The sequence below is a fragment of the Bufo gargarizans genome, chromosome 10 (genome assembly GCF_014858855.1).
Source record: "Bufo gargarizans isolate SCDJY-AF-19 chromosome 10, ASM1485885v1, whole genome shotgun sequence".
Lineage (NCBI taxonomy): Eukaryota > Metazoa > Chordata > Amphibia > Anura > Bufonidae > Bufo > Bufo gargarizans.
Genome location: NC_058089.1, coordinates 88,103,580 through 88,120,158, shown reverse-complemented (window position 1 = coordinate 88,120,158; position 16,579 = coordinate 88,103,580). Strand labels below are relative to the sequence as shown.

The window sequence follows — 16,579 nt, the reverse complement described above, 5'->3', positions numbered from 1 at the left end:
GGTACAAAATTGCTGACAGATGCCCTTTTATGTTTTATGTCCTACCTAGCTACACAAAAACTCCAGCAGGGCCCACGGCAATCTGGGTTAACATGCTGTACACTTGTTAAAGGGGTTTTCCCATGAAAAATATTCTACAGTTTTCAAACCAGCACCTGGATCTGAATACTTTTGTAATTGCATGTAATTAAAATTTTAGTCGCCGAGATTTAATGAAATCTATCTGTATAGCGCCACCTGCTGTTTGCTCTTTTTTTAATTTCTCTGTCCTGCTCACTGAGATAGAAGGACACGCTCAGCTCAACTGTCACCAGCTGCAGCAGAAAGGACATAACCATAAGAACGGACATAGCCCTACAGCTTGATTTAAATCTAGCAGAGCAATGAATGAGGAGATCTCTGGATCCATGTGAGGTACAGGGCTGGTTCTAGCTTTAGAAAGAGGCTGTCATGTACTAGATTTTGTAGGACTCATTTTTTACATTATTCATGGGATAACCCCTTTAAGAACAGGGTAGTCAAGCGGTAGACTGTACTAATGAACAAGTGCCATCCAGTGTCCAAGCAGGGGTGCCTGCTGCCTTGTAGGACGGCGTGTAGCTTTTACACCCATGGGAAGAGTTGACTTAACATCTCGCACTGTACTGTGGATGACATTTCAGTCTTGCCATGGGGCACTTACCGGGGCCAGTTCCATGCAAGGTGAAGTGGGTCATCCCCTTAAAATTAAACACATATGCACATAGTTTTGTGCACAAATGACCCTCGCTGTATGGAGGTTTTGCTCCCCAGTAAGGTTTGTACATTATTCACAGTTGTGTTACCACAGCCAATATTTTGAAGAACCCTTGCAAGTAATTGTCCACCTATAGAAAGTATTCTTAAGGGTGTAAGTTAAGGCTACAAAATGGCTGCCTTCTCCATGCCCTAGAGGCACAGGCACATTAAGGGAATACGTGACCTAGATTTTTTAGTTTCTGTTTGGAGCCAATTCATTTTGCAGGCAGTAAAGGCTGCAGCACCACGGCTGTGATGATTAATGCAATGTAGGCTGACATTTCTGTGGGAGCGTGTGTACCTGTGTATTCCGGAAAGCAGATAGTAAGTGGAGATTTTCCGATTTTGTCCTGGAAGATATCTTTCTTATTCAGGAACAGGATGATGGAAGTGTAAAGGAACCACTTGTTGTTACAGATGGAGTCAAACAGTTTGAGGGATTCATGCATTCTGTTCTGTAACACAAACAAGAGCCGCGCGTCACCCAGGCTCAGAACCGCTTCTGCCCCGAGTACACAGGGTGCACACAGAGAGGACAGCTATGACTACACAGTATGATGGATCTGCTCCTCTGATATATGAGGCACATGCAATGTCGTGTCACAACACATCGACCAGGATCCCCATTGTCTATCCCCTTCTACTCTGACTTGTCTTCCCTCTCCACCTCCTTCTGCATGCTCATGCTTCTCGTATGGACCGACATGCTTATTCTGCACTGTGTGGGCTCTTCAGGGGACTTCTGGTGCTTATGCTGTCCAGTGTGTACAGACACTCGTGTACATTTGCTCACTCTCTTGTGGACTCCTGTGACCACCATGTCATTCCAGGCCACTCACGCTGCACCTTCCCATCTTTCTCACACAGCACAATGTCCACTCCACCGTAGCCATGCACCTTCCTCGTCTTCGGTCCTTACCATGATTTCTCTAATATTTCTGTGGCTCCTCATTTCAAGTTCTTCATATTGCCCTTCAACACTCATCCTGTGCATACGTTTTCAGCCATTTTATTTCCATGCTCTCCAGCCACACTCCCCTCCGAGTCATTCTCTTCCCAATACACTGCACCTATTTATAGTGTGGCTCTTCCAAAACTCGTTATCTAAAATGTGTTCTCTATATTTCAGTATTTAGCATGTTCTCAATCCCAAAGAAGGTCTAGAATGACCAAGCAGGAGCAATATAGGGGATGACATATAATGTTAGTGGAGATGTGTTTCTTCTAGTTCAGTGCATGCATCATGCGTTGAGTAGCCAGGTAGATCCTTAATACTACAAGATAACATTAATCCAGGGCAATCCAGGCCTTGGGATTAACTAAGAATTGGACAGGTGATGAGTGACCTGGGAAAAACCTTGTCTTCAGCTTCCTTTAATGGATTACAAGGGGATAGTTCACACAAGTTATGATATAACCAGTAGACCGAGACACAGCTCAGAAATAAAGGAAGAGAAAGAAGCAGAATCAGACTATGAGGCCATCTGCTATGAGCGCAAGACAAGGTCCTTCAAGACAGGGCACCCCCACTTTGACTTCTACTGTACGGCTATCTAAACATGAAGGAAGCTTCATACCTGCTGAATCTGAAGGGCCTCTCAATGTCTGCAGGATAAGTAGCGGTGTTAGAAAGGCTGGACGGCAGAGGAAGAAAAGTGCTGAAGACGCAGAAGTGTTTGAAGAAAGAGTACCGTGCAGGCTGTGCGAGTTACTCCCCAGCAGGACCATGAGGACAGAAAGCAAGTGAACAAGAGGCACAAAGCAACCAAAAAGTCTCAAGATGAACACCAGGCGGAAGGCCACACTGGGAACAGTTACGGCGTGCGGTTAGTGACGAAAGGACCTGCCAGTACTAGACAGTGGGGAAGGTCCAACATTATCCAAGATAAACAGGACAAGAGGATGGCAGAGGGGAACCTGTATCAAGAAACTCACATTCTTTCTTCTGCAAATTGTAAAAAAGCTGCTTATGGAATATACAAAAAGAATCTATAAAATAAGCCATATGTGTTGAACAAAACATAAAAATCACATCACATACACAACACTTTTTGTTTGGACCTTCGGTCCTGCGTTTGTAGCACCTGCTCGTACAGAGGATGTCAGTGGCAGTCAGCTAACCGGACAGCCACCATATATTTTGGAAACACAGTAGTTTATAACCGTGCACCTTCCTAGAATAATGCAGAACCAGGGAGGAGTGCACGGCCGTATAGAGATCAGGAGGAGTGCAAAGTTACAAATGCAATTTCATATTTGCTCTAAAATCAGTTCATTTTCAAGCGCCTCGATCCCAACAGTGGAGAACAACAGAACATATTATCTATTATCACGTGGAATCCATTATCAACGTTAAAAGACTATGGTAGTTGTTACCTTAAGTACTGCTGTCTGCCATCCCACCCTTCACACACTCTGAACCCCCCGTACAACCGCCTCCACTTCCCTGCTGCTATCTGTAACACTGACCCTAAGTTCAGACCTGAGCGTTTTACAGCGCGTTCCTACGCGCTGTAAAACGCTCAACACGGAGAAACCAATGATTCCCTATGGGAATGGTTCTCACCTGGGCGTTTTACAGCGCGTTCCTACGCGCTGTAAAACGCTCAACACGGAGAAACCAATGATTCCCTATGGGAATGGTTCTCACCTGGGCGTTTTAGAGTGCGTACGATCGCGCTGTAAAACGCCCGACGCTCAAACAAGTTCTTGAGCTTTTTTTTGGGGCGTTTGTCGCGCGTTCCCGCACATAGATATTCGGGAACGCGCGACAATGTGTGCACGCCTGTCTCTGTATGCGCGATTGTAAACGCCTGTACAATCGCGCATACAGAGCGCTCGTTTCAGAACGCTCAGGTCTGAACCCAGGGTAAAGGTCCCTTTACACGGGACGATATTACAGCAGATTGTGAGGAAGGATGCGTTCCTTCCAGACAACCTGCAGATCGCTATCAGAGGAGAACGCTGCACTTACATGCAGCGTTCTCCTCCAGAGTATGGAAGGGAGTGATCACTAAGGTCATCGCTCTTTCCCATAAGGACTTGTTTCCTGGCAGGAGATTGTGTTTTCATGGCACGGTCTGCTACCAGTGACTATGTACACCGCCCGATCATCGCTGATGAGTTATTCGGAACGCTTATTAGCGATAATCTGTGCGATTCTTGGCTTGTGTAAAGGGTCCTTTACAGATGGGAGAGAAGAGAGAGCTGTCAGTAACAGAAGCAACACTCCGACTGATGTAGGCCTCATGCACACTACTGTATCTGTTTTGCCGTCCGCAAAATATGGTTGCGGTGTGTGTGTGTGTGCGCGATTCATATTTTTTTTTTGCCGACCCACTGACTTCAGTGGGTCTGTGGTCCGGATTTTGCAGAGCAGTATAGGACATGCTCTATCCTTTGCGCCCTGAGAAGCACACAGAAGAAAAAATGGTGGATTTCACGTGGCCTGCATCAGTATTTTGTGCATCCGCAATTTGCGGACCTCAAAACGGATACGGTCATGTCCATCAGGCCTTATATTGGATTCGGCAGCTAGGTGAAGAACTTACAATCCGCAGAAGCAAAATAAAGAAAATTTAAATTAAGACTATTTAGAACGTCGCTTAATTTATTTAGGAAGAAACATAACATAAAAAAAAATATATAGAGTCCAAAGGTGTCTATAGCGTTAAAGTGCAGGAGTCAAGTATACCTGCAGACCCATTATCCTCAGTTACTATAACACTCACAAAGACTGACATTTTGTTTGAATTTATAATAGACATTCATTGGTCATATGGCCTAGGCACGGTAAATGGGGCTGAGCTGCGATACCAATGGCGCTGTGCTCCATTGGAGAAGGCCGCAGAGCTCACAGGAGCATTGAGGTCATCGGTATAAGGCTACTTTCACACTTGCGTTTTTCTTTTCCGGCGCTGAGTTCCGTCACAGGGGCTCTATACTGGAAAAGAACTGATCAGGCATATCCCCATGCATTCTGAATAGAGAGAAATCCGTTCAGGATGCATCAGGACGTCTTCAGTTCAGTCATTTTGACTGATCAGGCAAAAGAGAAAACCGCAGCATGCTACAGTTCTATCTCCGGCGAATAAAACTGAAGACTTGCCTGAATGCCGGATTCGGCATTTCTTTCCATAGGAATGTATTAGTGCCGGATCCGGCATTCAAAATAACGAAATGCCGGATCCGTCCTTCCGGTCTGTGCATGCATCCTGATCAGTCTGAAAAATGCCTGATCAGTCAGAAAAAATGACATCTGTTTGCATACAGCAACGGAACTGCCTGCCGGAATCAAGCAACGCAAGTGTGAAAGTACCCTTAGTGTCTGAAAACCCCTTTTTATTATATTAGCACCTTCTAATCTTTTTAAAACGGGTGTGAAAGGGAGTCTGTCATCACAGTATCACCTTTTTAACCCTTCCCATAGCTTTCTAGCAGCATTACAGTTGATTAAAACGTTACCTTTATAAGCAATCGTGGACTTGTAAAACTGGTAAAAATCATCTTAGTAGGATATGCAAATGAGGGCTCGCAAGTGCCCAGGGGCAGCGTCAAACTCGTAGGTGCCCAGGCAGCTCTGCCTTATCGTCACTTTCCCCCGCCCAGTCGTAGTTGCCCCGGGCAGAGGGAAAGGATGGGCGGGCAGAGGGAAAGACTGGGCGGGGGAAAGTGACAATAAGGCAGAGCTGCCTGGGCACCTACGAGGTTGACGCTGCCCCTGGGCACTTGCGAGCCCTCATTTGCATATCCTACTAAGATGATTTTTGCCAGTTTTATGTCCACGATTGCATATAAAGGTAACGGTTTTATCAACTGTAATGCTGCTAGAAAGCTATGGGAAGGGTTAAAAAAGGTGAAACTGTGATGACAGACTCCCTTTAAAAGATAAACTAAGGGCCCTATAGGTGCTGCATTACTGCTATGTACAAACTGTTGTGATTGACCTGATGCTTGGGTTTGAACAGCACATTTTTAATACATTATGGAAAAACAGCTAAGGCTAATTTTCACACCAGCGTTGTTAGAATCCGTATGCAAACTGATATCTTTTTTTTTTATGGATCCGTCTTTCCGGTATCATCCGGAATAATGGATCCAGTATTTAATTTTTTCAAAGTTAGAAAGAACTGCACATGCGCAGGCAGGAAAACCGGATCCGGCGATGTGGCATTTTCCGGAACACTTAGTAACGGATCCAGCATTAATAACTCTCTAAGGAAATTAATGCCGGATCCGGCAAGTGCGGTACTCTTCCGGGATTTTGTCCAGAAAAAAAATACAGCAGCATGTTGCGGTATTTTGTCCGGTCAAATACCATACGAAGGATGAAACTGAAGACATCCTGATGCATACTGAACGGATTGCTTTCCATTCAGAATGCATTAGGACAAAACTGATGCGTTTGTTTCCGGTATTTAGACCCTTTACCGGATTTCAATACCGGAAAAGAATAACGCTAGCGTGAAAGTACCCTTAGTAATAGGAGTTACTTGCTCTGAATGTTGTCAAGCTTTTGTCAAAAATACTGTATGCTCTTTTTGACATCTACCCCAACACGAGTGAAGTACAGACCTTGGGAAATACTATTCACAACTATTTTCATCTTGACAAGCAAAATAATGAGGCACATTACACCCAAATTTAGAGAGAGTCCGAGACAATGCTGCGTGCCAGGGCCGTCCTGGCACACAAGGTCCATGCAGTGGAAATGCTGCATGAATCAGTTGGAGGCCGGCCACATTCCAGATCGGTATGCAGGGCCCGTCCACTCCTCAACCTGAGCAATTTACATAGTCTTTCGAGGGAATACAAAACCCTTTTCTCTTCTTTCTAACCAACACTGCCACTTTCAAAAGACAATTTAAAGGTAATTAAAAAAAATATTTGGTTTATTAATCCGACATTCTGGCTGTTAGTGGCTACATTATACCCATTGTCCTGTGTATTATACTGTCAGGTTAGGGTTATTCTTAACGTGAATTCCACCATTTCATTTTTAGGTCCCAAGTCCAGGGCTAACTCATTCCATAATATATCTTTGCTCTACTTTTTTTTTACAAAGCTCCAAACCCTCTGTATAGCCACAGAAATGAGAACATTCTGTCTTCCTGTAGCTGCCACTAGGGGGAGCTTAGTAGCGTAGCACTTGGACCGGTGGACATTCAATTTAAAGGGGCTGTGCCACAAATATAAATGTATTCCGCTGTTATATCACTTGCCCCAAATAGAATAAGGCCATTTTGATAAATAGTAAATTTATTAGGCGATCATTGCACCCTGTGGCAAATCTATGTTGATATTCAGTTGCTATAGGCTACGTCCTGCATTGGTGCCTTGTCATGTAGGACGTGGGAAGAGTCATTGGTAAGAACAAGGGGCGAGGCTAGTGTCATATTATCTGCTGATGTCAGCACACATCGTATGGGACATGATGGGACAGCAGACACATGACAAATCAGGAAGTAGGATTTAAGCATGGGAGGTAAGAGAAAACTGCAAGTGAGGTAAATCGGAAAAAAAAAAAAAAGGAAAGGAGAAATGATTGTTTAAAATCATTTAAGGATTTTGAAAAGTAGTCTATGGCACAACCCCTTTAAAGGGGAAGTCTGGATTAGAAACCGCTCTTTCAAATATTCCAGCCGCAGCCAAGAGCACCATCAAGAGCGTCTCTCTCTCTCCTGGCACTTATGTGCGTTACTTGGGGGTTTCTACAAATTTCAATGGTCAACATGTACTTTTGCATTACACTAAGGTATAATATCAATGATGCATTGCATTATTAAACCCACTGTATACTATTAAACGATTGCACAATAGTATTGTTGGCAGAGGAGTATTTCTTTATACTGTAGGTTATACTCTGCAATATACAGATTCAAAAATGGACCATGCTGTAAGCAAAAGGAGTTATTTGGGGACTGGAAATCAGTTTAAGACTTTTATTTTAAAATACTAAAATACTACAGACCTACCGGTAGACTTAAAAAAACGAATGAAAATACAACCACCCCCACATAAAACCCAAACCACTAAACTTAATAAATTAGTTTGGTCAGTGGCAACATATTGGTAAGCTGGAGGTTACTGTGGAAGATATTGCAGTAATCGAAAGTGGGAGAAGACCACCATATATGTATAGACTAACAGAAATGTAAAGATTCAAGGTACGTGAAGACGAGGGGAGACAATACCCAATAAATAATAAGTGTACGGATATTAAATACATTGCAAAGATCATCTGATTCCCCTGATTGCTGCACATATGTCAATTCAATAAATTTACAAATAGAAAAATAATAGGACAGGCAGCACCCAGGGGGGTCCCGATTGCTGCCCCACCCCGGGGTCCCGATTGCTGCCCCACCCCGGGGTCCTGATTGCTGCCCCACCCCGGGGTCCCGATCGCTGCTCCAGTCTTCTGTGCCGATTTTCAGGCCGGTACACATACACATTGAGTATGAATGAAGGAAAAATATATTTTCAATGGAACATTTGTTAATTCGAAGACTCACCGTGGTCTCATCTTCGTGAAGAACCTGATCGTAACCACTCAGGGCCACACAAAAAATGATCGCTGTCACGTCTTCAAAACAGTGGATCCACTTCTTCCGTTCTGATCGCTGTCCCCCGACATCAAACAGCCTAAGAGGAAATCAACAGGACCCCAGTTACCTCAAAGTCACATGAATCTTCCTCCATGTCATCTTCAAACTCACCCTGAAACTGTCCATTTAGTAGATGCTAATCAGAATTAAACATCTAAAATCCTTCATTCATTTTAAAAGAGTCAAACACTGGAGTGGAGCAGCGCTGCAATACCAGACTGGACGCTGGATTGATTACTGCAGTACCAGCCGAAGTACCACGTCCATGTTTTCCTGTTTGTTAGTGGAGGTCCAACCACAGATGACACTACGATGACCTATCCCACAGATTGCTCGTGAATGTTATATCCCTGAAAACCCATTTAAAATACATTTTAAACCTTTTGGCCACTAGAGGGTGCAAGCACTTATGTCCAGTGAAGGTCAAGGAACAATCACAGATCATACTTTGTTCTGTGAATAACTTGACGCCTTAATCTATCCTGTGAAGTCAATGTGATGAAGTGAAAATTATTTAGAAGACATTTAAAGAGAACATTAAGATCAGTTAATGTGCTAGGCAGAGAAGATTACATCCATCTAATGACATTCCTAACCATGTCTGATGTTTGAAAGGCGTACCCTCCAGGCTGCAAATGCTGCAATTAGTACAGAGTTGTCAAGTTCTTAAAATCTCTGTGCATGCCCACAACTCAAGTTGCCTTCAGGGGAAGTGATTTTGCTCTTGGGGAGGGGGGAGGTCTTTGGTGTGACTCTGGAGGGTTAGGAGTCAGTAATGGATTTTTTTTCCCTACCTAGCAGGGACATTAATAAAATAAAGTCTCCAATGCTGACCCTGTAAGGCTAGGGGCCACGTGGCAACCCTCTGCACCCTAATCTTAGAGTCATGGACCCTTGCATGCATGACTAAAAGGGACATAGGGACTGATTAATCATGGCCTTTGTGTCCGTTTTCTGGCATCAAAAACTGCATATTTTTGCGTACGCATCACTGGTGCAAAAATGTTGTGACCTTTGAGTTTTTATATTGCCTATGGCCCTTTTTAAACCAGTGGTTGGGGCTTATAAGGAAGGAGCATGGCCTATATTAAGATCTGCTTCTCCAAATAAAGTTGGTGCATCTTTTTCCAGCAGGACGGGCGTATGCAACCGTATTGATCTCCTATTAATTAGTATTTGTCTAGGGCACTGGCTACTCTTCAAATAAGTACTGTCAGCTTTGGAGGACCTCATAGCTATGTCTTATTCTTGATGGGATGCGATGCTTTTAACACAATAGGCAATCTCTCGTCTCATCCCTAGGACCCTATTAGACAGCACATCGGGAACGTTCATAGGAATGCTGGTTCCCGATAACTGTCCTGTACAATCGAGCAAACACTTGTTTGTAGGCTGATGGCCCTCGTTCATCAGAATAAAAGATGCAGCACATTTTCCCTGTGTAATCAGAGATGTGCTGCTGAGAATCAAAAGAACCGAATACGGGGGGAACAATTTAGGTACCAAACGTTCCTCCCACATTGAGTTTGCTTCGGCCTGTGTAATCACCCACTGGCGCACAACATTGGGGAGTCTAACACAGCCCTTAATGTCTGTTACTAGGAGAAATAGGGGTTGGACAGGCTTGATTCGAACCCTATTGTATCTCTCACGCCTGTTTGGTCTACACATGCAACTGAGCCGCAGTATCCGCATGCAGATTACCACTTCTTGCAACTTAAAACCCCGGCAGGCATGGCGCGGAATTAGTGGCATTCTGCTTGCAGTTACCACGCCTCGGTTGCAGATGTGCACGAGTACCCTTAGCACTCAGCTCACTAATATGTTAAAAGACTCTTCTGAGGTTCTAATGTTCCAATAATACCACTTGGGTAATGTTCTTGCTCGTGTAACCACACCATATTTGCTAACTTGCAAGATCCTAGAAATACCATTTCCCTGCAGCCTCTACTGGGAAGGGGAGGAATCAGCACCATAAGATTATTGGGAAGGAAAGTAATTGTAGACTTGAGGAGCACCTTAGTGGCTTTCACTTGACCTAAGGTGTGGTCAACCATTGACAAACTGTTGTATCCCGGAAATTCTAATCTCTGTTCCCACCACTGACCTGAAGTGAAGGTTTTTGAAGGTGAAGTGGGTTTCTACAATGCCAGTGGTCTTCACTCTGGTCCGCAGAATGTCCTGCTCTGTAGGTTGATAGTCGGGTGCTCCAATCCGATCTAAGCTGTCTAGGTAGCTGTAATGATAAAAGTACATCTCATTTAGTACATGCTTAATATGTGTATAAAATATTGTCACATGAAGGTCCAGTGTACATAACATAAGCATCAAGTCTCAGTGCATTAAAGAGGGTTTCCAGGATTAACATATGGACAACCTATCCATAGGATAGGTCATCAATATCAGACTGGTGGGTTTCCAACACCCAGCACCCCCACCGATCATCTGTGGATCCCAAAGTAAACTGTACAGGGCCTGAAAACCACACCTGACCTTGGGTACTAACGCACATCCTATACAAGTGAATGGGACGTTGCCCTGCAGTACCCAAGAATGGCCACTACATGGTGCTCAGAGTTGTGGTGCACCAGTTCCACACAATGTTTTGCGTCTCCCGTTAACAGCTGATTGATGGGGGTCTGGGTGTCAGATCCCCACTAATCTGACAATGAAGACCTATCCTAAGGGTACATCATCAATATCTTTGCTCCTGGAAACCACTTTCAGTCACCAGTAGAATAGGTCCGCCAGGATAGAAATAATCCACCACCGATCTTGCTGTAAATCTGAAGCAAAACCAGCATGTGCTGCTGTGGATTCACTGCAGATTTCCCCTGTCACATGGAAAGTGGTGAAAACCACATGTAAAAAATGTGCAACATACTTGAAGTGCTTTAAATTTTAAAATTAATAAAGTACATTTTCATGCAGGTAAGAGTCACTTGCCTAGTACTGTAATCAGCTGTGGATTTTATATAAAAACTGCAGCAATATCATCCTTTGTAGCAGTACCAGTATACTTGGTATCAGGAATTACATAGACGTAAGTGCGCCCCCCGGTGGTGGAATATGAAATCTCTGCAATGATTCCTGTATCAGACAGCGCTAATAAATCATAGAGGCAAATGTTTGTAGAGCGGGGAGTGCATTTCTTCAGCTGGGGATTTATATCCAAATTCTCTTCCCATAGAAGTAATGTTCATATCCATCACCAGATGGCGCTGTTACTGCTTCTGCCCATAGGATCCGGCAGTGCAGAAGATGATGGCCTGCATACAGATGTAGCTGAGCTGTTATTTAACCCTTTGAGGCTACATGTTTTTTTTTCCCCTGCGTGGTGATAAATTTCAGAGTTTGGATAATGTGGAGTACGTTCTTATGTAAAATGTAATTTCGTCAAATGACAGGTTCACCTGTCCTCCATTGTCACGAGTGGGCAGTGCTGCCAAATTGCTGAGGGCTTTCTGTCTGGACGGGCGGATGGAAAATCTGCAGCAGAATACAGTAGCGGCAAGGGAATGAGATAAGAACTAATCCCATCCAGGCGCTGTGGAAATTTTCTGAACAGAAGTTTCTGCTGTGGATTTTCGCAGCTTTTAATGTAGAGGTAAAATCCACTGTGCACCCATGTTACCCGTGTGGAGCACCTACCTTTAGGGTATGTTCACAGAGCAGAAACCCCCGTGTTCTTGACTTTAGATGCCGCGGAGCTGAACCGGGGGTGGACGCCCACCATAGCTTTAAGCCGCGCCCGTCTGTCATGCCACAAGAACTGTACTGCTGCCTCCCACTGAAAACAATAGGAGGCAGACAACATGCAGCCACCGCCGGTATTGTGTCGCGGAGTCCGCGTCGTGTGAACGTGTGACAGGTTGTGTGATTAGACCCCCAGATACAGCGCCTCTCCTGTAGGCCGTGTCTATTATAGCAGCTCATAATAAAATAAAAAAAACGGATGACCGGGAGTCATATACATATGTGCACATACATGTTCTACTTTACATGTACAGCATATCTCATCTGTGCCTAATTTTATAAATGTGCCCCATTAGGCTCCAGTATCGATCACAGCTACCCTCTACTACAGTCACACGGGCCCTTCCAGAGACACTAATGTCGTCTGGGAGGCAGGAATATTCTTCCACTGGATCGGGGGTTCCAATTTTTTTTTTTTACGCCACAAACTGTTGTGTGTGATTTCTGGAGGAGGTATACCGATGGACGTCTCAAACGCAATGTAAATGGAGCCTTATTTTAAAGGCATTTTCTGGGAGTACAATATTGATGACCTGTTCTCAGGAGAGGTCATCAATATATGAACAGTGGCGGTCCAACTCCTGGCACGCCCGTTCAATTGTTTGAGGAGGCTACGGTGTCTGACGAGCACCGAGGCCTCTTCCCAGGCCGGTGACGTCATTGTTCATTGGTCACATAGCCTATGTGCAGCTCATTCAAGTGAAAAGGCCTGGGCTGCAATACCAAGCACGGCCACTATACAATGCTGTGAGGAGGCTGCAGCGCTCAGCGGAGTGCCACAGCCTCTTCAAACATCTGATTGGTGGGAAGAAAGGGTATCGGACCCCCAGCGATCAGATACTGATGACATCATGGGGATGTGCTACTCTCAGAGAACCTCTTTAATAATTGTACCAGGCAACAGTTATGCTCTAACATTGTAACCTTACTTTGGACTGATGTTTTAATATATGCAAACAAGTCTCTAGGAGCAACGGGGGCGTTGCTGTTACACTTAGGCCTCTTTCACACGGGCGTCATGTTTTTTGCCCGGATAAGAGGCAGGTGCGTTGCGGGAAAATGCGCGATTTTTCCGCGCGAGTGCAAAACATTGTCATGCGTTTTGCACTCGCGTGAGAAAAATCGTGCATGTTTGGTACCCAGACCCGAACTTCTTCACAGAAGTTCAGGCTTGGGATTGATGTTCTGAAGATTGTATTATTTTCCCTTATAACATGGTTATAAGGGAAAATAATAGCATTCTGAATACAGAATGCTTAGTATAATAGTGCTGGAAGGGTTAAAAATAATAAAAAAGTTAACTCACCTTCTTCTCTTGTTCGCGTAGATGCCGGTCTGTTCTTTAGCTGTGGGCTGAATGACCTGAGGTGATGTCAGATCACATGCTCCAATCACGTGGTCCATCACCATGGTGATGGAGCAGGTGATCTGACATCACCACAGGTCCTTTAGCCCACAGCTAAAGAACAGACCGGCATCTACGCGAACAAGAGGAGAAGGCGAGTTAACTTTTTTATTTTTTTTAACCCTTCCAGCACTATTATACTAAGCATTCTGTATTCAGAATGCTATTATTTTCCCTTATAACCATGTTATAAGGGAAAATAATACAGTGAATAGACTGTCACCTAGAACCCATGCGTGAAAATCGCACCGCATCCGCACTTGCTTGCGGATGCATGCGATTTTCACGCAACCCCATTCATTTCTATAGGGCCTGCGTTACGTGAAGAGGGCCTGCGCCCTCTGCACTTGACATGGCCAAGCATTGGGATGTTTTCACCGCCTGGTCCTGTCAAAGTGCAGAGGGCGCGGCAGCTGCAGAGAGAGCAGAGCCTCTAGGTGTAATGGCTCCTAGAGCATGTAGCGGATTCCAGAGAGCTGGTGCAGCTCGGGAGAAGTCTTAGAGATGGGAGCGAGAGGTTCAGATTATGGCAGATGTCAGTCAGCAAAACATACAGCACAGGTAAGATGGTAGACAGAGATGAGGGAGGAGATGTATGGAGAGTTTTGTGCGTCACCAGGATCTACCCTATTAGACCAGACATACTGGCTGGTGGGGCTCGTCATGCTGATTAAAACTACCGGTATACCTTTCTTTTGTCTGAATGCTAAACAGCTGCAGAAAAATCTGTGTTTTTACCCATCAATTGGAACATGTCTGGTTTAATAGGGTTGATCCTGGTGACAGAGCCGCTTTAAAGGGGTATTCTGGCTGTTAAGTTATCCTGTATCCATAGAATAGGGGATAACTATTAGATCGGTGGATGGGACCCCCCCCCCCCCCCCAAGAACGGGTACCTAGCGTCAGGTCAGGTATGAGCACTGCTGCTCCATTGATCTCTATGGGCGTTCTGGTAATAGCATGGTGCTGTACTCCGCTGTCTCCAGTATTCCCATAGAGATTAATGGAGCAGCATGCCTGACCTGCCACTCCATTCATTTGGGGGGCTCCAAAGGCTACAGGGTACCCGTTCTTATAATCACTGGGGGTCCCAGCGGTAGGGTCCCCCACCGATCTAATAGTTATCCCCTATACTGGAATAGGGGATAACTTGTAACAACTGGCCACAAGTGCAGTGGACTGGCATCAGGAGCAGCCTGGCATCCGCATTCAGGATTGACTGGAAAGGGGAGAATTCAATGAGAGGCAGACAGATTCATAGTGAGTGAGGCTAGGTTCACATCTGTGGCAGAGGTTGTGGTAGGCAAAAATACAGATGCATCCAGCAGAATTACGGAATCCCTAAGGCCTCATGCACAAGACTATGGTCAGTCCGCATCCGATTGGCATTTTTAGCAGATCGGATGCGGGCCCATTCCTTTTAATTGGGTTGCAAAAGATGGGGACGACACACCGTGTTCGTCCGCATCCGTATGTCTGTTCTGCGGCGCTGCAAAAAAAACAGAACTAGTCCTATTCTTCTCTGTTTTGCAGACAAGGATAGGACATTTCTACAGGAGCTAAAAAAGAAATGGCGACTTGGCTGGCATCCGCGTTTTGCAGACCGCTAAATGGATAGTCATGTGCATGAGGCCTAACAGAAACCTGACAGGCACCATTAGAGCCGATAGGCACCACAGGTGTCCTATAGATTCAGTGCTTCCTCCCCCCGTTTTTGTGTTCCTACATCGGAAGATGTGCCACGTACGTCAGTCCAGTCTAAGAATATGTCCACAAAGGACGTAAAATACGGGGGAAAGGTCCGCTGTGGGTTTTTCTGAGTCTGTGGAGAAAAAGGACGAGGCGTTCTTATGGATCTCATCGGATTTTACAGCTTTCTGACCTTATGGAATGGGGGATCCTGTTTTTTACTGGTCAGAATGACATCAAAATGGAATGCTGGGAAATCATTCCGCTCGCCCCCGTTATCATCTATTTCAATGGGGAGGGAGGGGGGTATCCTAACAGCCCAGCATGTATTATTCTCCTGCAGCGTCCGGCCTCCATTTCATCTGATGGCACGCTAATGCACAGATGCATGAACGCGCTCATTTCAGCAGGGGACATGAACTTCGAACAGATCCATGCAGCCGCAGATCCGACGTGTGCATTGTCTGTATGTGCGCCCTCCGATGACCCCCCCGGGAGGTGCAGCATATGTGCGCACAGATTCACATCTTTTCATATGATCTTCATCTCTCGGCAGCGCGGCCACGAAGAAAGAGAGCGAGCTCGGGGGTTGCTATGGAAACCGAGGATTTATTGAAATGCTGAGGGATTGGCTCGGAGCAATGGGGCAGCCTCTAACATGGAAATATTACAGCTGGGCAGCCATTGCCTTTCTCAGTGTTATTTGTATCTCAGGCGGGGGGAGTATGAGAAAGTGAGCCCCCACCCTCCAATTTCACGGTGAACGCTGCAAGCTGAATAACCCCCCTCCCCCTACTGGAGAGGAGAGCGAAGAGGAAGGGGCAGGAGAATGGAGGAAAGAGGAGGTGGCGGAGGCAGAATGATTCACGGAGAGTCGTGGGTGGTGTTGAGGGGAGTGGTTGGATGATGGAGGAGCTGTTATCTTCAGCAGGGAAGGATTACAGCACCGCTCTGTTCTCCTGCATTTACAACAAATTGTGTGAGCTGCATCCAGATTCCTCCAAGGCGACTTCTGTATGCACAGTCTGTACTGTGTCAGGAAAAGCTGCTCTCAAAGGAGAAATGTACCAGCTATTTATCCTGTATATATATATATATGCACACACACAATGTTGTGTGATCTGAGGGCCCATTTACAGTCAGTGGTTTTCCTTCCTATACAAAACCACAATTACCACATGCAAACGTCATCATTTGTGCTGAATAGAAAATAAAAATTCTTAACGCCAGTCTTGGGTGTATACCGGTAATAATGTGCAGATAAGAAAACCTTAGATTCCCCAGTGGCTTTTAATGGCTAACTGAAAAGGTGATGACACAATTGCAAGCGTCCGAGACCACTTAG

General features: G+C 45.2%; 1 protein-coding gene across 2 annotated transcripts in view; it reads right to left on the bottom strand.

Annotated features, from left to right (window-relative positions):
• GNAO1 (G protein subunit alpha o1) overlaps nt 1-16,579 on the bottom strand; it is a 175,722-nt gene that overhangs the window by 20,580 nt on the left and 138,563 nt on the right. Inside the window, exons 5-7 of one of the 2 annotated variants that reach the window (XM_044269538.1) lie at nt 10,492-10,620; nt 8,292-8,421; nt 1,079-1,232 (exon numbers count right to left, since the gene is read on the bottom strand). In XM_044269538.1, the coding sequence (XP_044125473.1) occupies nt 1,079-1,232; nt 8,292-8,421; nt 10,492-10,620 (413 nt within the window). The remainder of the gene's footprint in view (nt 1-1,078; nt 1,233-8,291; nt 8,422-10,491; nt 10,621-16,579) is intronic. The other variant, XM_044269539.1, reaches the window with a different exon arrangement.